At 48.4% G+C, this 22,123-nt stretch overlaps 2 protein-coding genes across 5 annotated transcripts in view; one reads left to right on the plus strand and one right to left on the minus strand.

Moving 5' to 3' along the window:
- Positions 1 to 22,123, minus strand: part of TG (thyroglobulin) — a 272,792-nt gene that overhangs the window by 18,984 nt on the left and 231,685 nt on the right. The window contains exons 44-45 of the mRNA XM_011938150.1: positions 5,285 to 5,466; positions 2,241 to 2,348 (exon numbers count right to left, since the gene is read on the minus strand). Coding sequence (XP_011793540.1) covers positions 2,241 to 2,348; positions 5,285 to 5,466 — 290 coding nt within the window. The remainder of the gene's footprint in view (positions 1 to 2,240; positions 2,349 to 5,284; positions 5,467 to 22,123) is intronic.
- The window catches only part of SLA (Src-like-adaptor), a 66,956-nt gene continuing 60,134 nt past the window's right edge, over positions 15,302 to 22,123 (plus strand). For all 4 annotated transcript variants that reach the window (XM_011938153.1, XM_011938152.1, XM_011938154.1 and 1 more), the window contains exon 1: positions 15,302 to 16,276. Coding sequence is in view for 2 of the 4 variants with exons in the window: in XM_011938152.1 (XP_011793542.1) it covers positions 16,266 to 16,276 (11 nt within the window). In the remaining 2 variants the exon portion in view is untranslated. The remainder of the gene's footprint in view (positions 16,277 to 22,123) is intronic.

The following is a 22,123-nucleotide window of genomic DNA, read 5'->3' on the forward strand; positions in this document are numbered from 1 at the left end:
TGCTTTAAAAATGCAAGGGTCTGGGCCAGGTGCGGTGGCTCATGCCTATAATCCCAGCACTCTGAGAAGCTGAGGTGGGTCAATTACTTGAGGTCAAGAATTCAAGACTAGCCTGGCCAACATGGTGAAACCCCATCTCTACTAAAAATACAAAAATTAGCCGGGAGTCATGGTGTGTGCCTGTAATCCCAGCTACTGGGAGGCTGAAGTGGGAGAATTGCTTGAATCTGGGAGGTGGAGGTTGCAGTGAGCTGAGATTGCACCACTGCATTCCAGCCTGGGCAACAGAGGGAGATGCCATAACAAAAAAAAAAAAAAAGGAAAGAAAGAGACTGTTTGGGGAAAGCAGGTAACTAATGAGTGCTTAGGAGAAATAAGAATGTCCTTTCTTTCCTCTAGTGGCAGTGAGGCCACTTGGAGAGTAAGTCTTACTGGGGAGTGGGAGGAAGGTGGCCAACTCACTGGCCATGTCAATTACAGGGCAGGTGATAAAGTAGTCCCTGGTGAAAGAAGGACATGGAAGGAGTCAATCTTCAGGTGGCCATTATTCAGCCTACTCTAGGGGCATTGCTAATTATAAAGATAAATGATGCGTGTTTATAAGAATTCCCTTGCCTTGCTAAGTAACACAGGGTAAAGCCCTGTTATGGGTTGGATAACTTATGTTCCAGACACTGTTAATGCCAACCCTAAGAGGAAAAATTATTAGCCTTATTTTGTACGTAAGGATATTGCAGATCAGAGAGACAAAGAAAACTACCTATGATGGCACAGCAGGTAGGTGGTATGGCTGGACCCCCACCTCTAAAGCTGCAGTCCTTTCATCCAGCTCCCTGTTGCCCATAAAACAGACCAGGGGGCAGGGCACGGTGGCTCACATCTGTAATCCCAGCACTTTGGGAGGCCTACGCGGGCAGATCACGAGGTCAGGAGATGGAAACCATCCCAGCTAACGTGGTGAAACCCCGTCTCTACTAAAAACACATACACAAAAATTAGCCAGGCGTGGTGGCAGGCACCTGTGGTCCCAGCTACTCAGGAGGCTGAGGCAAGAGAATGGCATGAACCTGGGAGGCGGAGCTTGCAGTGAGTCAAGATTGCACCATTGCACTCCAGACTGGGCGACAGAGCGAGACTCCATCTCAGAAAAAAAAAAAAAAATAGATCCATGGATGTGAGCGATGAATGTTCTTGACCCCAGATGGTAGGCTTTGCTCCCGTTCTTATATAAAATAAAACAATAATCATCTGGCATCTTTTGGAGACTTGTGTTCCTGATGATCTGTTACCTGTGAATGCTTATGGGAGGCTGAGCACAAGGACACCACTCCTTTCCTCCTCTAGAGAAGTAGATTGTCTTGCCAAAGGCACCTCACTGTGATCTGATGTGGTTTAATGCACGAAGTCACTGCCTCAGTGGGAAGGGTTCTGGGGTTTTCCCACATGGATGAATGGCTCAGGACTGTAAGCTCATGGGGCAGTAGAACAGACAGTCCCACAGTCCTCCCTTCAAAGCACCGGTCATCCAAGTCCCCAGCTACCCTCTTTGCATTGTTCTTCCACTCCGAAGCTGAGATCACCTGCGTCCCTGTCACTTCGTCTCTGCTTCCTTTGTTCAGCTACTGGAGCTATGAAACCCAAATCTTTCTTTTCTTCTTCCTTTTAAAATCTTTTCCTTGGCTTCTGGAAAACTCAAGGCTAAATTCTAAGCTCATTGCTTGGCCATTCCTTTATGGTTGGTTTTCTTTCGCTTGTACCTTATTTCTCTTTCTCATTTTGATGACTTCATTGCACCTGATATTTTATTCTAAGGGAGCTGGAACCTATTCTGGAAGTAAGAATGATTTATAAATCAAGCACGAATACAACTTTCCTTTGGTTGAAAAAAAAAGCCTTTTTATACTTTGGAAAGCCATTTGTCTTAAGCTAGTGCTCAGTTTCTGGAGGAATAAATATATAGAGTAAATGAAAAAGCCTTCCCTCTCCAGTCAAATTAATCAGTTAACAACTAACATTGCAATTCCAAAGTGCGTCATCATCATTTGCAAAGCCTTTCACATCATTTGTTTTAACTTTCCCCACCAACAAGACAGTGAGATGAAGTGGCTACTGCAATTATTTCTATTTCTCAGATGAGGAAACCGAGGCTTAGAGAAGTTAGGTGGTGTGTCCCATGTCATTGAACTGGGACTTGTCTTTCAGTTTTACCTTCCTTTCTCTGCCTCCCTGCAGCATCTTACCTGCCACGGCCGTAGCTTTCGGGAGCATGGTACATGAAGACGTTTCCTCGGGCCCTCTTTGCCCAGGCACTGGCCATGTCGATTATAGGGCAGATGATAAAGTAGTCCCTGGTGAAAGGAGAACATGGGGGGAGTCTGGTTAAACATGGCTCTGTGGGCAATGGTGCCTGGAAAGGGCTTCTCCCAGCAAGGTGTCGCCTTGGCCCCCAAAACCCCCCTGCCCAGGCCTACAAGAACACCTTCTTCCCATTCCCCAGCAGTGCTCTCCAAGTGGCTCCACTGCCACACTGAGGGGAGAGCCAGGGTATGGTGGGTACACAGTGTCCTCTGGTAGGTCACAGGCTCAAAAACTGGTGCCCATGCTGATGTATTCTAGGCGTCAAAAATCCCGTGAAATAAACGTCTTCCTAGGACGCCAATTAAACTTAAAGATGAGGAAGCAAAACATTTTATAGTAACATAAGTGCAATATACAGTGGAGTTAAATGCAATATACTATGGAATGGAACATAAAATCATTGTGCATTTTTAAAGAAGTCAGAGCCCCCAAAGACAGCTCAGGCATGTGGTACCCTTAGCTCAGCCCAGTGGCTCTCAGCAGGTGGGATTTTGTCACCTCCATCTCTGCCTCCCCTAGAGAATCCTTTGGCAATGCCTGAAGACATTCCTGGTTGTCACAACTGGGAATGGAAAGGATTGTACTGGCATCTAGTGTGTGTGGGTCAAGATGCTGCTGAACATCCTGCAGTGGAAAGGGGAACCCCACAGGAAAGAAAGATCCAGTCCAAAATGTCCAGATGAGGAGGTTCAGAAACCTCCCTAAGTTAGGTACTTGCTTCACCTTTGAAGGTAGCACAAATCAATTTCAGAAGCAGCAGCTTACAAGAGTGGGGCCCTGCGTGTGCTGATGCACAGGCTGTGTGCTTAGAGAGGCAGCCCCCGCGAGGCGAGAGTCAGACAGACCTCGGTGACACTGGGCCACCAGGTTTTCAATTCCATCTCTTTTACAGAGTAAAAGTGAGATACTCAGTAGTTCTTTTATCTCCTTGAATCTCTGTCTTCCGGGCCAAGGGTCCCTACCTGGAAGAGGTTTTGTAATGACCAAGTTTAGTAACACCCATGGGAGTCCCCCAGCAAAAGGGATGCCCGTCTTCTTTTCCTAGTGATTGGGATAAAAGCCTTTGGTGAGTCTGCTGGGTGCTAGAGTCTTCCCAGGTGAGGCTCTGTAGTTGGGTGGGGCACTGTGGGCATCTTGGGGGCAGATGAAGGCAACTGAGATTCCTCCTGTGCACCTTGTGGCATTGTAAGCAGGACAGGGACAGGATCAAACTTATGGGAAGCATCACGGGCTGGCAGGCCTGGGGCGGGACACTGCCCAGTAAACTGCCAAGAACACAGGGCCAGGGCCTGAGTCTGTGCCAGAGAGGAGGACCTGAGCTAAGGTTGAGCTGGAGTTCGTCTTCTGAGTGGGGCCTCCCTTGGTGATGCTGCCTTCTCAGTCTCAGCTCTCACCCCAGCACGTAGGTTGTCCTTAAGGTCAGATAAGGCAAAATTAAGGCAAGAACCTAGCCCTGAGCTCCCTCTGCAATGCAATCTAGCCCAGTCCTGACTTGATTATAAGCCTCTCAGGGTCAGGGACTGGACATCTGTGACTTCTTATGGTCCAACCCAGGGCAAGGCCTCCCAAAATAGCTGCTAGCTATTTCATCTAAAGTGGAGATCTCCACTAGAGGGAAAATTAAAGCCTTTTAGTCCCCAAGATGCAAGTGGGTGGCACAGTTTTATTCTGAGCCAGTGACCCGCCAATTGGAAACCTCAGGCTAAGCAGGACAGTGGGTCTCCAACACCTTCCAGCCCATCCCTTCCCAACAGGCTCCAGTTCAGCAAAGGATGCTGAGCCTTGACACTGGCTCTGTCCCCAGGGACAACAAGCAAATGGTGGGTGTGGGTCTCCCAGAAGGAGAGAGAAAAGGAGGCACAGAATGCTGAAAGCACTTGCATCCCACTCATTCTTCCCACTGGGAGCAGGGAGCCCTCAGGAAACCAAGACTCATCGCCTGTGAGGGGACTCAAAGGTGACCTGAGAGCTGCAGTCCCCACTGTGGTCTCATCCTAGGAGGCTCAGAAGGAAGAAAGGACTGGAGCCCTGGTTATTTCCTTATTTCTATTCAAAAATCATTTCTTGTGCATCTGCCGTGCATTTCTATAAAAGTTCTCAGCCTCAGTGAGCTAATGCAGTACTAGGAGAGGGAGGCGGTCTGTCCTGACAACCCCCGGGGCAGGAGGCATGCTGCAAGAGAGGGACCCTGGGGACAGCAGGGCCTGGGGGCCGCGGTCTTTAGCCATCTTGGGGTGGGGGTTTGGGCAGCCTTCCCCAAGTGAGAGAAGCTTGAGCGTGAACGGGAGCAAGGCATGTAAGCAGTGGCTACAAGAAACAGCGGGCCTCAGAGAGAGGGAGCAGGGCTGTCAGAGCTTGGGCTGTTCCTATGCGGGGAGTGACATCAGCCACAAAACCTCCCCGCCTCCAGGCCTCTGATTCCCTCGTGCCAGGTGAGCCTGGGCTGCAGGGTGGAATCAGCTGAGGGAACTTTGAAAAATGCTGCCCCACTATGGGCCCTGTGTGTCACCTACCCTTTAAATGCCCCCATGTGCACTTGATGGGCAGCCAAGACTGGGTGCACTGGGCTCAGTGAATGCAAGGCCAGGCTGTCCTGAGCGCTCACTGAGCAGCTGCATCAGGTGGAGTCTGCACCAGGCACCTCTCACAAGTGCTTCGTCTCTGCCCTCTGACAGCTCCCTCATGGTCTAGGAAGAGCCGGAGTCACCGCTCATTTCTCTCATTGGCCTGGGGTTTCCTGGCAGCAGGGTCCATCCCACATGTCCCCCAGGGCTGCCCCTCAGCAGGGAAGCTCCCTATGCTGTAGGCTGAATGAATGATGCAGAGGAAACCGCAAGCGCTAAGCCACATTCATGACCTGAATATCAACTGGGTCCGCTCCAAAGCATAGCAGTAGGAATCTGCACCCTCCTGCAGCTTAGCTTACCGGGTGGCATTCTCCAGAGCCCGGGAGAAGGAGGCGTAGTCATCCGTGGAGTGCTCCAGAGAGTAATACCACGTAGCAGCAGCCTCGACGCGGGCATCTGAGTCCTCGCCGCCCAGGGAATTCTGCAGCGCCTGGTAAAAGGCTGTTTTGCTACTGGTCCGGCCTTGACTTTCCTCAAATTGCTAGAAAAAGAAAAAAAAGATATGCAATTCCCCAGCTGGATTCTGAAAAGTCCAAGTCAGTGTCCCTCAAACCGTTGCTCTAGAATTTTCTCTCTGGGAAGCAGTGGAGCATGGCATTAAACACAAGTAGAAGCCAGACTGTCTGAGTGTGAATCTCAGCTCTGCCTCCTTCTAGCTGTGTGTCCTTAAGCAAATGGCTATCTCCCTCTGTGCCTGCCTTCCCCATCTGAAAACGGGAGTGCCTGCCACATAGGATTATGGCGAGCAGTTAAAACGGTACCTGGCACTTAATAAGTGCTCTGTTAACGTGAACCATTGTTGCAGTCTGAGAACAGGTCAAACACCCGAGTTTCACTTGCTTTACTGGGCTCCTTGCTCAGCCAACTCATAAGTAACTGTGGTCTGGTCATGTTAGGAGAGCTAAATTCAGTTTCATTCATGGACTCAGTCACTCATCATATGAATGCTTCATGCACACTTTTATACAGATAGTCACACTCTTCACCAGAGCCAGCAGTGCCCCAGGCTTGGAGAAATAGCCACGGACATGCCGATCGAGCTCCCTGTCTCTTGGGGCTCACGTTCTAGTGGGCAGAGGTAGAAAATGAGCAAATAAATGTATGGTATATCAGGGAACAGGTGCTACAAAGAAATATAAGGTGGTACGAGAAGGACAGGGAATGCTGGGGCCAGGGCTATTTTATATAGGATGGCCAGGGAAGGCACGCAGCTCTCTCAGGGATGTGCATCCAGACGGGAGCAACTTTTTCTATTTTCCTTTCCCTGTCTTTCTCTTTCCTTCCTTCATGCTTCCCCTTTTCTCTCCCTTCCCTCACCTCCTCTTCCCCTCCCCTTCTCTCCCCTTCTCTTTCCTTCTCTCTCTATTTCTCTCTGAAATTCCCCTCTCTCTCTGTTCCTTCCTTGTTCTAGTGTTGCTGCTGTCTGCACTGTGGGAGTCTGGAGCCATTCACTGCCTTCCCCGAGGACCCAGTTTCCTCCTTTCTGAAGACAATGGGCAGAGGAAAGTCGGGGATGCAGCCCCAGGTGTGAGGCCCAGCCTCCTGGGCCCCAGCACAGTCTTGTGCTATGTGTTTACATATTTCGAGGACCTTATGTAAACGGTGAAACGTGCTTATCAGCACACTCTGGTGTGTTTAAATTGCTTCTCCAAACATTTACAAGCACACAGGACCTGTGATTAGAATTCCATCAGTGAGCAATCCCTCCTGGGTAAGCACAGCCCCTCCTGAGTGGGCACATTCCCTCTTGGGTGAGTACATCCTCTCCTGGGTGAGCACAGCCCCTCCTGGGTGAGCACAGCCCCTCCTGGGTGGGAACAGCCCCTCCTGGGTGAACACAGCCCCTCCTGGGTGGGCACAGCCCCTCCTGGGTGAACACAGCCCCTCCTGGGTGGGCACAGCCCCTCCTGGGTGAGCACAGCCCCTCCTGGGTGGGCACAGCCCCTCCTGAGTGGGCACATTCCCTCTTGGGTGAGTACATCCCCTCCTGGGTGAGCACAGCCCCTCCTGGGTGGGCACAGCCCCTCCTGGGTGAGCACAGCCCCTCTTGGGTGGGCACAGCCCCTCCTGGGTGAGCACAGCCCCTCCTGGGTGAGCACAGCCCCTCTTGGGTGGGCACAGCCCCTCCTGGTGGGATGGCTTACACTCGGACTGGCTGAACAAGAGGCCAGGCTGAACCACCCTGTGGACTAACTGATCCTTCAGGATGACTCCCGAAATAGCATTCACGAGTAATGTTCACATTTCAAACTACTGCCATCTACAATGCATCTGAGAGTTTCCATTCTATTCTATCCCAGCCTAGTCTAGTCTATTAAAAAAATACTCACCTACAACCCATTACGTGGACTCTACAACCTGCTAATAGTTTAGGGAAAAAACTGCATTATATTCTCTGTCCTTTTCTGCCTGGAGTATCTCATTACATAAATGATATTAGTAACCCACTGGCACCCCTCCTACTATTTCTAACTTTTGTGCTAAACATTTCACACGTATGTTTCAAGGAAGCATCAAAATAACAAGGTGAATTGGGCATGATGTTATCCCATTTTACGAACCATAATTCTGAGGCCGAGAGAACCTACCTAGCTTGTTTAGGGTCACACAGGCCGCATGAGGCGAGATTTAACCCCAGGTCTTAGTGCTGGTAAGAGACAGGCTCGTTACCCTAGCTATAACTTAAGCAGGACCCCACATCAGAGCTATGGACACTGGGACCTCAGCCCATGGAAGGCTGGGTAGTTTGCCCATAAAGTGCCTGGCCCAGAACAGTGAAAAGAGCATTGAGTTTGGAGTCAAAACTTAGGGTTCAAGTGCTAACTGCCAAATTTGGGGGGATCTTGGAAAATATATTTTTTCCTCTCTCTGAGCCAGACATCTTCCAAATGTGAATGCATTGTGTTCATTCATATGGGCCCTGTTTTTGTCTCCTGTGAAGATGAAGTGAACAAAGCAGTCACCTGCTAAGGGTCCTACTCCGAGGCGTGGCTGGTTGTGCATGGGTGCGGGCTAAGAAGAGCCAGGAAGTCGCAGTGCAAAGAGCAAGGGCCTGGAGCTGGCAACCCAAATTTGGGTTCCAGGTCTTATATTTCCCAGCTGTGTGACTTTGGGCAAGTCACTTAGCCTCTCTAATCCTTAGGATCCTCACAGGCAAAATGGAGTTAAGTAAAATTACTTGATAGCATTGTTTTGAGAATTAGAGATAAGTTTAGAAGCACCTAGCTCAAAGTCTGACAAATGCCCTTAATCAAAGAGACCTACTTGTATCCATCATGGGATTCATTGGTTTCAGTTAGAAAACTGAAGGATGAACACAGGGCCCCAAACTGCTTTATTAAATGAAGAAAACATTTTTAAAATGCTATGTGTATCTATCTTCAAGGAAGAAGGCTCTCTTGCTTTTATTTCTATCCTAATTCCTTCATACAAATAATATGAATCTTTGAAAAACTGTGCAAGAAAATACACTAGCTCATTCCAGTGGCTGTCTCAATGCTACGGCCTGTTTTCTCAGCTCTGAGCTGTGAGCAAGGATATTGGGTGATGAGCGAAGGTAGGTGGGGCCGGCGGAAGGTGCCAAATTCGAAGGCCAAGTACTGCTCACAGATGCTGTGTAAAGAAGGAATCCATGACACCCCCATCACAGATACTGGGTAAGTCTAATGCCCAGGGCTGGAGCGGAAGTGGAGAGACCTCAGTTCTGGGAGCCCAGGAGGGTACAAGGACAAGGGTGCAGTGGCACTAAAGTGAGTTGTCCCCAGGCTGCTTTGCTACATGGGAGGCATAATCTGCCTTCAAGTCTAAACATTAGGGAGCTATGCTGAGGTCTGGGCACCAGGACCCCCAAGTCCCAGCACCTGCTATGTGACAATCACTGTACAAACTCGAGGAAGTGGCTTCCTCTCTCTGGGCACCATTTTCTCACACATAAGGGGGTCATAGTGAGAGCCCTAGCCGAGATACCAATGCTTCCTGGGCTGCGGGGGAGTAAAACAAGTTCATAAACTGTCTCCTCCCTGTGTAATGTCATTCGCTGGAACTTAGAGGAGACCGCCAAGGGGTGAGGATGATGCTGCCTGAGTCACGTCAGCAAATGGAGTAGCCAAGATCAGTACAAGGGCCACGCACCAAGCACCCATCGTGTGTCAGGTACTGTGCTGGGCCCCTGGTGCACCCTCTCCTCATTCACCCCCATAACCATCCTGAGAGGGTGGACAAGGAAACTGGCTCAGGGAGGTTAAGTGCTGTCTTACACAGCTGAGTAAGCCACACAGGTGGGGAACAAACCCAGGAGTGCCTTGCCCTTGCCACCCTGACGAGCCGCCACTGGGCCTTCAATTTCTGTGACTCCTGAGAACTAGGCTGCTGAAATATTCCCAAAGTGCCCAGGCCATGTGAGGAGTGCTGTTTCCGCCACACCAAATGTTCTCTCTTACTTTGAAGCCTTTGTGCCTGCTGTTCCTCCTGCCTAAACACCTTTCCCTAGTTTGCCTGGATAACAGCTATTGAACTAGAAGCATGCTTTTTAATCCCATGAGCATTAAAGTAGACTGAAATCTTGAGAAAATACAGATTCTGACTCAGCAGGTCCAGAGTGGAGCCCAGGGACGTGCATTTTAACAAGCTCCCAGGTGATGTTGATGCCATTGGCCTGGGAACTTCACGGCCAGCAATAAGATCACAATAGAACATCCGGGTTTTGCTCAGGGCTTACCTCCTCCGGGAAACAAGACAGATAATGGTTGAAAGGCCAGGCTCCAGATATAATGGTTGAAAGTGCAGAACTGCCTTGTAGTTCTGGGACCCCAAGTAAATTGCTGTCTCTCTCTGTAGCTCAGTTTCCTTCTTTATACAAGGTGGATAATGAAAAATGTCTATTGCATGAATTATTAACAGATTCCAATGAAACATGCATTAAAAGGGTTGAGTACAGTAGTTGGCACATGGTCAGTAAATGTGAGTGATAATTATTAACCTGTCCAGGCTAAACCAGGGGCCCCCGTGGCCCTCAGGACCCAGGTGCTGTGATGTTAGTTTATTTGCCTATTGTTCTAGAGTACTGCATGGCAAAGGGGGCAGGGAATGTGTCCATAGCCCCAGTTCTTAGTATGGTGACAGGCATGTCATAAGTGAATATGCATTGAATGAATGACCTCTGTAGAGATAATACAGGTTAGAGGCTGAAAGTAGGATGCTAAAGTCAAATCTCTTGGGTTTCAAATCTCAGAGTTGGAAAGGTCTGGTCTTGGAGGCTAACTGTGCGACTTCGTAGCTGTATGAACTTGGGAAAGTCATATAATCGCTCTATGTCTATTTCTTCATCTGTAAAATGGGCACAACAAATTACCCTCATCATAAAACTGTCATGAAGTTAAATGAAGGGCTCAGTACTGTGTCTATTGTCATTGTTGTTAGATATTTGTAGACTCAGCCTTGAGCCCAATTCAGACAGGTCAGGGAAAGCCCATGTCTTAGAGAGGCCTGAGTTGAGCTTTGTCCCCACTGAGCTTGAGTCCAAACACTTGGAACCCCTTTTCCAAACCCCTGCTAGAAAAAGGAGTGGCCCCCAGGCCGGGCGCGGTGGCTCACATTTGTAATCCCAGCACTTTGGGAGGCCGAGGCAGGCAGATCATGAGGTCAAGAGATCAAGACCATCCTGGCTAACACAGCGAAACCCCATCTCTACTATAAAAATACACACATACACACACAAAAAAGAAAAAAAGCCAGATGTGGTGGCACACGCCTGTAGTCCCAGCTACTCGGGAGGCTGAGGCAGGAGAACGGCCTGAACCCGGGAGGCAGAGCTTGCACTCCAGCCTGGGCAACAGAGCGAGACTCCCTCTCATAAAAGAAAGAGAGAGAGAGAGAGAGAAAGAAAGAAAGAAAAGAAAAGAAAAAGGAGTGTCTCCAGTCAAGGATGGGGTCTCCTTCATGGGTTCTGTGGAAACTCCTTCTAAGATGATCTTTTAGGAGTGCTAGGACACCAAGCCCTGGGCATTGCAAAAAGAAGTCCTTCTTGCATAAAATGGTCTAGAACAGCTTCACAGCCAGGTAGCTGGAGGGATGGGGCCCAATTCATGCTCCCATGAGACTGAGATTAGAGTTCCACATTTTATGGGGATCTGAGACACTAATTGGGTGCAGCCTTGCTGATTGGTCAATATTTTGGAGACGATCCAAAAGTTGTCTCCCAAATAGTGGGAGATAAATTCCCAAGCCCCACTGTGTTGCAAGGGAATGTGAAGGGGCATATTTTCAGCAAGACCTGGGACACACATTCCTTCATGCTTGGCAAGGCCCTGAGCACAGATGCCATTGCCAGTTTAATTAGAGAGTCAGCAGGCGGGAGCGGGGGCCACCGTGTGACTGCATGTGCTGACTTCCACAAGCTGTAATTACAGGCGGGGTCTGCCTTAGACAGTAGATTTGCTACAGGCAGGAATTACACAAAGGGCTGTCATGAACTGGCCAGTCCTTGCTGTGTGTTTTTGAAGGACTGCCATTAACACATTCTAATGAAAAGTAAGAGCCCCTTGGAAATGCTGAGGGACTGAGCAGGCCCTCAGCATCAACCTGAATGTCTCGGGGCCCAAATTTGGCATTTGAGACACTTAGGTTCAAATGTAGCTCTGTTCTGTGCCTCAGATGATTCACCTCCAATGAACAAACGTATTCAGTGGATATACCTGTCTGTGCCTTCATTTTGGGTCAATAAAATGGGGTTGGTGTTAGAATGAAATGCATTAATGATTATAAAGAAGCTGACACATGGGAAACAATAAATATGATTTATGTCTCCCCTCTAGTTAGTAAATGATTAAAAAGAAAATCAGCAAGACAGGTGAGAAATGCCCTTATGTTTACGCCGAGTGGTGTCTGAGAGACATGATGAGAACACATGGCTGCAGGCCCTTGCTGTTCATCTTACTGTCCCTTGGACAACTGTCCTCGGCGTGCCTGAGTGTGCCAGGAGCAGCTCCCGGCGTTTGGGACACATCAGTGAACAACTGGGCTGTTCTCTGCCTGCAGGGGGCTTCTACTTCTGTGAGACAGAACATCTGTGTTATATGGACTGTCCTGGGGCCATAAGGAGCAAGATGAGCACATAGAGCAGGAAGCCGGAAAGGGGACGGGGCGGGGGGTGCTGGCTGGTGAGGGTCCCAGTTGTGCCCTGGGGAGCTGGGTTAGGCAGCGTGGAGGATGGTTGAGTCCAGACTGGAGAGGGTGGGGTTCAGACATGCGGACAGCTGGGTGAGGGGGAGCAGTGAGGTCCGCAGGGTCAATGGAGTGATGAGGGCAGAGGAGCAGGGGATAAGCCAGAAAGAACAGAGGGCTGGGTGGCTGGGAGAGCCTCACCCTACCTTTTGCTTTTTTGCTTCAGGCAGGGCCCGGGAGAAGGGCTCCCCCAGTCTGGTTTGCAAATGTGACCTGCCAGAGAGCACGGAGCACAGAGCAGGCCAGGCCAGGTGTCCTTGCCTTGGCCCCAGGCAGTGCAGGGCCTCAGTAAGGAGCCGACTGGCCCCTCAGCACTGCTTCCCCCCTGGCCCTGTCTCCTGCTGCAAACCCCAAGGCCAGGCCACACTGCCCTCTCCTCAGGGAATGGCCCATGCTTCTCTTGGACTGAGGACCCTCCTTCTCTCTGAGGCTCAGCCTTTGCTGCCCACAGCCCTGGAGCCCCTCGCTAGGCAAACATTCCCCTGGCTCTTTCGGACCTTCAGTGTGCAGCTCGTCATGAGTCCCACCCCCATCTAGAGCTAATGTGTCTACCTGGAGGTCCCCAACAGGAGGGTCTCCTCCATCCGCTTCATCCAGGTGCTCTCAGCCAGATGTGCACTCCAAAACTATGTCTCCATGGTGGGCTCCAACTGTCCTATAGCCTTTTTACCATATGGCCGCCTGGCTGCCCCAACCTCCATCAAGGTCACTGCTGGCCTTGCAGAGGTCCACCAGCAGATGCCCCATCCCCCCACCTCTCCATCTCCTCCTCCTAGTTGGCTCTGCCTCAGGCTAATTTCTGGAACCCCCTTCTGCTGTATCTGCCTACTCTTGAAAGCCGAGGCTCCCAGCTGCCACTTCTGTCCCCTTTTCCTCCCCTTCTGTCCACGAATGCGTGTGGGGTGGGGCCATTTCCTCTCCTTGCTTCAAGAATGACCTATTAAGCTAATGACTCCCAAATCTCTCTCCAGCTTGAACCTCACACCTTTATATCCAAATGCCTCACATCACCTAGAAATCTCTCAGGCCCCTCAAACTCAACCTAGGCACAATTTAACTTTGTCATCCATATGTGTTCTTACTCACCTCTAGAACCGTCTTCTCCTCCTATTTCCCTATCCTTAGTGACTAAGACCAGCCTTCAATTACCTGAATAAAATGCAGGTATTTCCTGATTGCTCCTACAATCATTCCCCTCTTCCCCTACAGTTTGCTATAACCTGTTCCTACAATCTTTCTCCTGAGTGCCCCCTGCCCCCACCTCCAGTCCACCCCTGCTGCTGTCCTAGTTCACAACACATCTCCTCTACCACACTGGGGCAGAAGCAGAGATGCTGCTCTTGGCAGGGGCTTAGGGGAGGAAAGCTTTTTACACAGACAGCCTGTAGTCAATTTTTGCTCATTGATTATGCTCCAACTTTTGAAAAATGGTTGTAACATCACAGATTTGGGAAGAAGGAGACACAGAGCAGAATCCCGACTGGAAAAGTAGGAAGCCTACCAGAGTTCACCTGCTTCCTGCAAGACTATGTGAATGGATGAGTGAATGAATAAATAAATGCCCCAGACTTCTCTAGAGCTCTGAGTCAGATGGAGACACAACACTCCTTTGTTCATTTGAGGGACGTGAATTGAAGACTAACCTAGTGCTGGACAGAAGCTAAGGATTCCAAACGGACATGACACAATTCCTGCCATGCAGCAGAGCTTGGTGAAGTCAGTGGGGACAGCTGCTGAATGAGCAAAGTGCTCTGCAAATCATGGGTGACTGTTCGCATCCACTGGAGAGCATCATTCAGTGGAGAGAGGGTGGGTTTGGGAAGCAATGTGAGCATGTCCTCACTTCCCCTCTTCCCCCAGCCTATTCCAGTCAGCCTTTCCTTCCTGTCATTCCACTGAAATGGCCCTCATCAAGGTCTCCCATGATCTACAAGAGTCGAATCTCTGCCCTCATCTCTCTTGACTCTCTGTGACATTTGATCTTTGTTTCCTTTTGGAAATGCTTTCTTTTCTTGGATTTTGTGATATCACATCTTCTTGGTTTTCTTCCAAATCTATATCTACAGCCCTGACCTCTCTACTGAACTCCCAACTCATATAGTCAGCTGCCAACTCAAGATATATCCCAAATCTGATCATTTCTAACTGTGACCATGTCTGCAACTCTAATTTAAGTTACTAACTCAACCCCTGGATTTCCACAACAGAGCCCAATCTGATCTCTACTTCCTGTGTCACATCTCCATAGTCAATTTTCCATATAACTGCTAGAAATGTCCCTTTTTAAACAAGCGAATCAATATAATCACCTTCTATTATTAGCTTGAAACATTCCAGTAACTGCCCACTGCAAAGAGAATAACGTCACTTTTCTGATGGCCTGCAAGATCTCATAACTGGCCATCTTCATTCTTCTGAATTCCTCTCTTCCCAGTCCCTCCACTGGTCACTGGGTCTCCTAGCACTGACCTCCCTGTGACCCCCAGACAGCCAGGACCACTCCTGCCCCAGGGCCTTTGCACTTGCTCTATACCTTGATCCCCATCGCTGGCTCCCCATTGCTCAGGCCTCAGTCCAGAAGTTCCCTCCTCTGAAAAGCCTTCCCTGACTGCCCCTAAAGTATTTTCCCCATTCCATTACCTCCTCTACAATGGCCCCACTTCAGTGTTCTTCAGGGCACTTCTAAGATCTGAAATTCTTTATTTACTTACATCGTCTGTGTCCTTTCATGAGAACATGAACTCTCCGAGTCAGAGGCTTTATCTGTTTGGATTACAACTGTTCCCTCTAAAGCCTAGAGAGAGTCCAGCACACAGGAGCCTCTGAATAAATCTGTGTTGGAGAGATGTTGCATGGATTAATGCTTGAATGACTCCTGACTTCACTCCTCATTATGGTGTTAAGGGACAAGGGCTTACTTCTCCATCAAGGACAGCTGGCTCAGGGCCAAGGGCTCACTGCACTTTTAGGAACTCACAGAAGTATTTTCCTTCTAATTTCTTTTAAAATCAGAAGAAAAAAACATAATAATAATGAAAGTATAATAATGAATCCAGCCTGGTTTACATTCATCTTTATACCAATGCAGTCATGAAATATAATATTTTCATATTTTAGGGGGGACAAGTCAATCCTTCTGATCCTCAGCTTTCTCTGAACTGTAATCCCAGCTCACAGGGTCCCTGGGGAGAATCAGACAAGGTGGTATGTAAGCGTCAGCTGTGAGGGGTAATGTGGGGTTACGGCTCCAGGGTGGAGGGTTTACAGTGTGCGAGGTCAGCCGAGAGCCATGAGACCTCCAGGGCTTTCTGGGTGTTGAGAGATACCTCTTTCACTTCTTATAACACTGCAAGAGACAGACAGGCTGGGTCTCACTGTGTCCATTCGAAGGCTAAAGAAACCGCAGCTCAGACCAGTTCAGCAACTCTCCTACATCATGTGGCTAAAGCTAAGAATTGTGACCCATTTTTCTGAATCCAGGTCCCCGCAATGCCTTGGGTTCAGACCCTAACACCCTCCCATCCCTGAGTGCTGGGGATTTAAGGCAGCAGTGCCTCCTTTCAGGAAATCACACACACACTGGAAACTCCTGCATGCTCCTCTTACTATAATCTGTCACCAAAGGCTGGATATTCCTGTGTGGGGCTTGTGCCAGCGCCTTGGGCTGCCAGGTGCTGCTTTCCAACTCCCACATGGGCTGCCCTCCCCCCACTGCTCTCCACAGGGCCCCCACTCCACCTGCTCCCAGACGAGGCCGACTCCTGGCCAAGCTCAGGGGCACAGCGGAGGCGCTCTCTTTCTGATTTTTCTCGCCTTCCTTGGAGATGCCTGTGCTTGGAAGGGAAGGCAGAACATTGCATCTTGGAACAAATCTGCTTTTGATCATGCAAATGAATGCCTGGTTAATGTAGGCAGACTGTCAATTTCACCAGTTAGAAAGAAAGAGAAAAGGGGGGGAAATTCCTCATGACAGCGACTGATGAAGAATTTCAATAGAAAGCTGCTACTTCAGAAAATAAGATCATTTGCCGCGAATGGAGAACATCTCAGGCAGCCCTGATGCTCCACTGGTAGGTTGCTAACTTTGCCGGGTGTCATTAGGACTCCCTGGGTGGGCCATAGGTGGCCTTGGGTGGTATGTGGGGGAGGGTCTTCAGAGGGACTTGACGGATCCCGTATCCATCCTCTGTCTTTGGTCTGAAGGAAATGGGTGGGTCTCTGCTGAGGTGGTGGGTGGCTCCAGGGGGCAGGACTTGGGGTAAGAGGCTCCACTCCCGTCCCACTGTGACTTCCCTGGGAAGCTGCACTGCATTTGTTTGTGAACTGGGATCCAGCTGATACTTATGCAGCTTTGGCATGAGTAGAGAGCATGCATTTGTGTTTACTACAACTTGGAAAATCGGTTTCAGGTCAGCTGAGGTAGTTCAGAGATTGGACGTTCTCTGTATTCCTGTTTTCTGTGTATAATTATCTGAAGAAGGGATAACAGCTTGGGACACAATCTTAATATTAAAATTAAAAAATTAAGTGAAAAAAATGAACATTGATTGAAGCCAAACTATTTTCCAGATATTGATGTATATTTGAATTCTTGGACATCTTTATGAGGATATTTACTAACTATCTCCCAACTTTACAGTTAGGGAAACTAAGGCTCAGACTCTGGGTAACTTGGATGCTCGTGATTGCAATCCCAAGGACACCCAGGACACTCTCCCTGCTTTGTTGACAGATGACTGAGGGAGCGGGGTCCTGGTCAGTTCCTGACCGTTGTGTCACTCCAGCTGACAGTGCTGCTATGGGGCCCAACGGCACCTGATCCCCACCTCCTGAGGTCTTGGAATAGATGTCCATTTCTCCATATAGTACGTATCAATGGTGTTTCAGTTATTTGCCTTGTCTGTTATCTGACTGCAAGCCCTTCTGAGGGGAGGAATTCAATTTGTATTTTGTGCTGAAACACCTGGCCCAGCATGACTAAACAAACAGGTGCTGGTGTTACAAAAACATGCTGAACACCCTATTTACGTGGATGTGGCAGTTTACTGCAATTGATATGTCCTGTTTCTCAGCCCCAGATGGGGCAGAAGGGACTGGGTGGGTATCAAAGGACAGAGGGTGGAGTAAAAGACATGACTGAGATTGAGGTCCTCCAGAACCTGCCATCTTCAGGTCTCCTTGGCTGACGGTGGTTGGACCCGAGTGCCATGGAGCCTTCTTGGGGGAAACAGAGAAAGGCACAAGTCCAACTCTAAATTCAGGTTGGGAGTGGGCTGAGATAAGGGAGGGCAATGCAAGGGCACATTGGGTTGAAGTCCAGAAGGAGTTTCCTCATTGTTGGAAGGGTGGGGCTGTAGCTTGTAGCTCAGTTTCCACTTGGTTGTCCACTGTGCCCTCTTGCAGTACTGTGTGGGGCAGAATCCTTAGGATCTCTCTGGGTGATGCTTGCATATGGTAGGGATAAGGTGGTGCTAGTGCATCCCTGATCTAGTGTTTAGCACAGATAGGGTCACGGGTAGATCCTGCCACCTGCCACCCCTGTCCCTCCCCCACCCTGCAATTGGGGTCAGAGACCTGCAGTGGAGACTTGGCTTTCCAAAGGACTAGTTAACTGACCTAGAGATGTCTGGTAAACCCATTAAGCCTTTCTTTCCCAGGAAAAAAAAAATGGTGTAAAATACTGGTTCATGGTTCCCTACCTCACAGCCATACAGTTGAGATAAAGTAAAGTAAGAGCATGAGTTACTTCACTTAGGCTAACCCGCAAGGCTACTGAAATTTTAAAATTATAAATAAATCAATAAATGACTATAGAAAAAAAAGAATGTGGGTAGAATTGGAAAGCCCTTTGCACATAGTAGGCCTTATTCTAGCTGGGTTTGTGTACATTTCAGTACCCAGCACACCATTGATGGTAGACAGAAGGTTCTTGGAGGAAAGCCTGGCTTTTCCCAGAGTGCTGTCATGGGAAGAGGATACTGTGGAGGCAGATAGACCTGGGTTTTAATTCTGGTTTCTCTCTGAAAAATAGCAATAATAATCCCCACCTCATAGGGTAATAGTTTTGAGGGTGAATTATTTCATTGAATACTTCTGGGTTAGGGCCCAGCACATAGTCAGTTCTTCATAATTTCATTCATTCATCCTAGTGAATGTTTACTGTGTGCCTGTTGTGTGTGACATGTCTAGCAGAACTAGACACATTTCTAGGCACCAGAGATACAGCAGTTTCAAACATTCTAGTTGGAGAAGAAAGACAATAGACAAATACATAATATGGCAGGAAGTCTGAGTGCTGGGGTAGGGTGCAAGATGTAGGGATAGAGAAGGCTGGGGATATGGCTTCCCTCTGAATCCAAGTGGTCAAGCAAGGTCTTTCTGATAAGCAGACCCTGAAGGAAGTAAGGCAATGAGTTATCTGGGAAGAATATTCACGAAGAAAAACAGCAAATACCAGGACCCTGATGTGGGATGTGCTCAGCCTATTTGAGAAACTCTAAAGGGACAAACCAGTCAGCCAGGAGGGAACAGCAGGAGTTAAGGTCAGAGAGCTAACAGGGGTCACATCAAATAGGCTCTGGCAGTTAACAGAAGACTAGATTTTTCCTCTGCACGAGAGAAGGCCACTGGAGAGAATGTTTGGAGCAGAGAAGTAAAATGGTCTGACTTATAAAGGGATTGCTCTGGCTACTGTGCTTCTCATAGATTATAAGAGGCAAGGCAGGTGCAGAGAGACAGTTGGGGGCTACCACAAAAATCTCAAATACAATGGCTGGATCAGGGTGATAGTAGAAGAGGTAGGGAAGAGGGGCTTGGATTTGGGATACATTTTGAAAATACAGCCAACTGGATTTGCTGATAGAATGCTGGTAGGATATGAGAGAGCAGTGTCAGGAATGACTTTTGGTTTTGAGCCTGAGTACAGAAGGATGAGTTGTTTAGTTGCCAAGTTGTTTACTGAGATGGTGAAGACTACAGAAGAACATGCTGGTTGGGGATGGGAGCAGAGGTGGAATCGGCAGTCCACTTTGGGTGTGTTATGGATGAGACACTATGAGATGTGTAAGTGAAGATGTCAAGTGGGCCATTGGCTAAACCAGTTCAGAGTTCAAAGGAAAAGTCCAGGAGGAATAAATCTGGGTGCAGACACATGTTTAGGAGATGACCACTCCAGTCTCACTATCACGACTCTCCTCCTGCAGGCAGTCCTCCTCACCAATCAGCACCTAGATGAGTTCTTGGGAGGATGCAGGCTCACAAAAGTTGCTCAGTGGCTTCGCTAACGCATGTCCCAAGGGAATGAATGAAGAAGTGAAGCCAGAAAGGAACGGTCTAACCAATGAACAAATGTGCTGGGGGAACACTGCCCTGTGGTTGGTATCTGGGATGACCGCCATGGAGCAGGGCTAGGAGCTGCTCTGCTGTACCCTCAGAGAGGTTTCTCTATTTGGGAGTGCCCTACTTCAGTGCTGGCTTCTCCAGTCAGGCCCCTGTTTGGCAGTAAGCCTCCTGCTGGTGGCCCCATCTTTATCTGCGAGTGAACAAAGTAAGCTTTCCTTAAAAACCTTAGAGGGAAACTCAATGAGAAGAATGCAAATGCATCTTGGAGTAGAGATCCCAGTCCTCTGGATTCAGGTCCCTGGCTGGACTGGTTAAGGAATTCAGGACAAAATTAGGAAACTTCTAGACACTCCTGGGAGTGTGCTTGAACCAGGGAAGCCCAAGGCAGCCATGAGCCCCCAGTCATCTCTCTCACAATGAAAGGGTATAATCAGAAAACATGAGCCTGAGCTACCCTCTGAACACCAGGGTCCCAGATCTGCCAATAAGAACCACCCCCTCACCCTCCCTGATGGATGGCATTTCCACTGCGTTGGGAAAGGTCTGGGAACTAACCACAGGGCCTCCCTCCTCCCTAAGTCCATCAGCCCTTTCTCTGATGATCCCAAGGTTCCTGGGAATATAAAAGTAGTTCTTCCTCTCTTTCAAAAGTCGAAGATGGCCATGAAAAGTTTTCAGCGCATGGACCAAAGAACCAGAGCTGTGAGGACACAGTGTCTTCTGCACAGAGATTGTGCATTCCTCGTAGGAGGGTATCAAATAAGGAGGTGAGTGGGAAAGAGTCCCTGGTCAATGGCCAGCTCCATCCCCGTCTGCTCATGCCTCAGAGTACTGTCTCCAGGGCAGGGAGTGTTTAGGGGCAGCAAGGGAATACTAAGATTAGAACTTCTATTTCTTTCTCTTGCTTTAACACCCTTTTGATTCAATAAAGCATTTATAATAATTCAGTGTATTAGTACAGGAGTACACATGTATATAATCTATACTTAAATAACGAAACTTACTATTTCTTAACTGATGAGGGGCTTGATCAGAAGCAACTTGAAGATCCCTGTTTTAGAGACTACAAACTCTGAGGCAGTGGAGGAGAGTGGCACATTTTCAGTGATTCCTGAATGGTTGTCTTGTCCAATAATAACTCAGCCCCTCAGGGTAAGGGCTATACTGCATGTGAGTGCTTGGCAGAAAACATGTTGAAATGGTTCAGGTATAAAAGGTATTTCTCCCTGGCTATGAGTTAGCTAGATAAAAGCTGAGGGTGACTAAGTTTTACTTGACACCACCCCCTTGCAACACACACACACACTCACACACACACCCTCAGAGAGAACTCTATCACTGCTCACATGCCACACACATCCGCCTTCCAGATAGGAACCTTCAGAAGTCAACTTCAGATGCAAGCCTCACCAACCCTGCTTCTTTCTCTCTCTCTCTCTACATACACACGCACACATAAATATATGTAATATGTAACATATTATGCATGTGTGTATATATACAGCAATAGTAATAATTCATAATACTCTTTCTCCAGAGGTAGCCAATGTTAACTGCATGTTGTGAATCTTTTCACTCTGTTATCCTTCTATGCAGAAAAACATACAAATATACACATTTCCAAATATAAAGATACCTACAGGTTGGTTTTTAAAAATATGAATGCTATCTAAATTTCATATTCCTCCACATATTTTTTTGTCATTTTACAATGTGTCACAGGCTTCCCTTAAGTCAGTAGAGATAAATCTAGCTCATTCTTTTTAACATCTGCATAATATTTAATAGCTTGTTTGTATCTTAATTTAGTCAACCATTTCCCTATTAATGGACACTTGAGTTGCTTCCAATTTTTTGCCACAAAAATCAATGCCACAATCAATCAATAAACAATGCAATGCGATAAATACTCTTGTATGTATATCATGTAAAACTAGAGCTTTTATTGCTGTAGGATAGAGGCCCCAAGGTGAAATATATTACGCAAAGGAAATAGGATTATCCAAAGGAACTCAGGATCCTGTTAGGTTGCGATCATGATTTAATAAAATCCGGGTTAGACTACCTTATATTCAACAGAGCCAACAGAGACCCACATTGTGCATGTTTAGGGAAAGGTGCACTCCACCCACACCCAGAGTTGTCCTCTCTCTGTGCTTTATGCACACTGGGCTTCCCCTCCTCAGGCTTGACCACCTACAAGGCTTTGGCCAAGAGTAGCTTGTCCGAGGCAGGGTGGGGTGGGCGGAGGAGCATGTGCTCGGTCTCTTCCAGGGTTAGCCACATCCTAGTGAGTGACTGTGACTGCTGGTGAGAGCAGGAACTGTGCATTCAAGCAGAATGCAGACCTCACAGCTCACTCCCACTTCGCTGTGCCTCCAGCAAGCTGCACAAAGCTGCATGTTTGCCAGGTGCATGGTGCATGCTCTCTTTACTAAGAAATTTAACTTGGAAGGCTGGTGCTTCAGTGTCTTTTTCAGGATTGGGAAAGGGTGATGATTTAACAAGAGTCCCTTCATCCCCCTGCCTCATTGTCTCCCAGTTCTCAGTATGACAAGCATCCTCCATGAAATATG

This window comes from Colobus angolensis, unplaced genomic scaffold (genome assembly GCF_000951035.1).
Source record: "Colobus angolensis palliatus isolate OR3802 unplaced genomic scaffold, Cang.pa_1.0 Scaffold17, whole genome shotgun sequence".
In the NCBI taxonomy this organism is placed as follows: Eukaryota; Metazoa; Chordata; class Mammalia; order Primates; family Cercopithecidae; genus Colobus; species Colobus angolensis.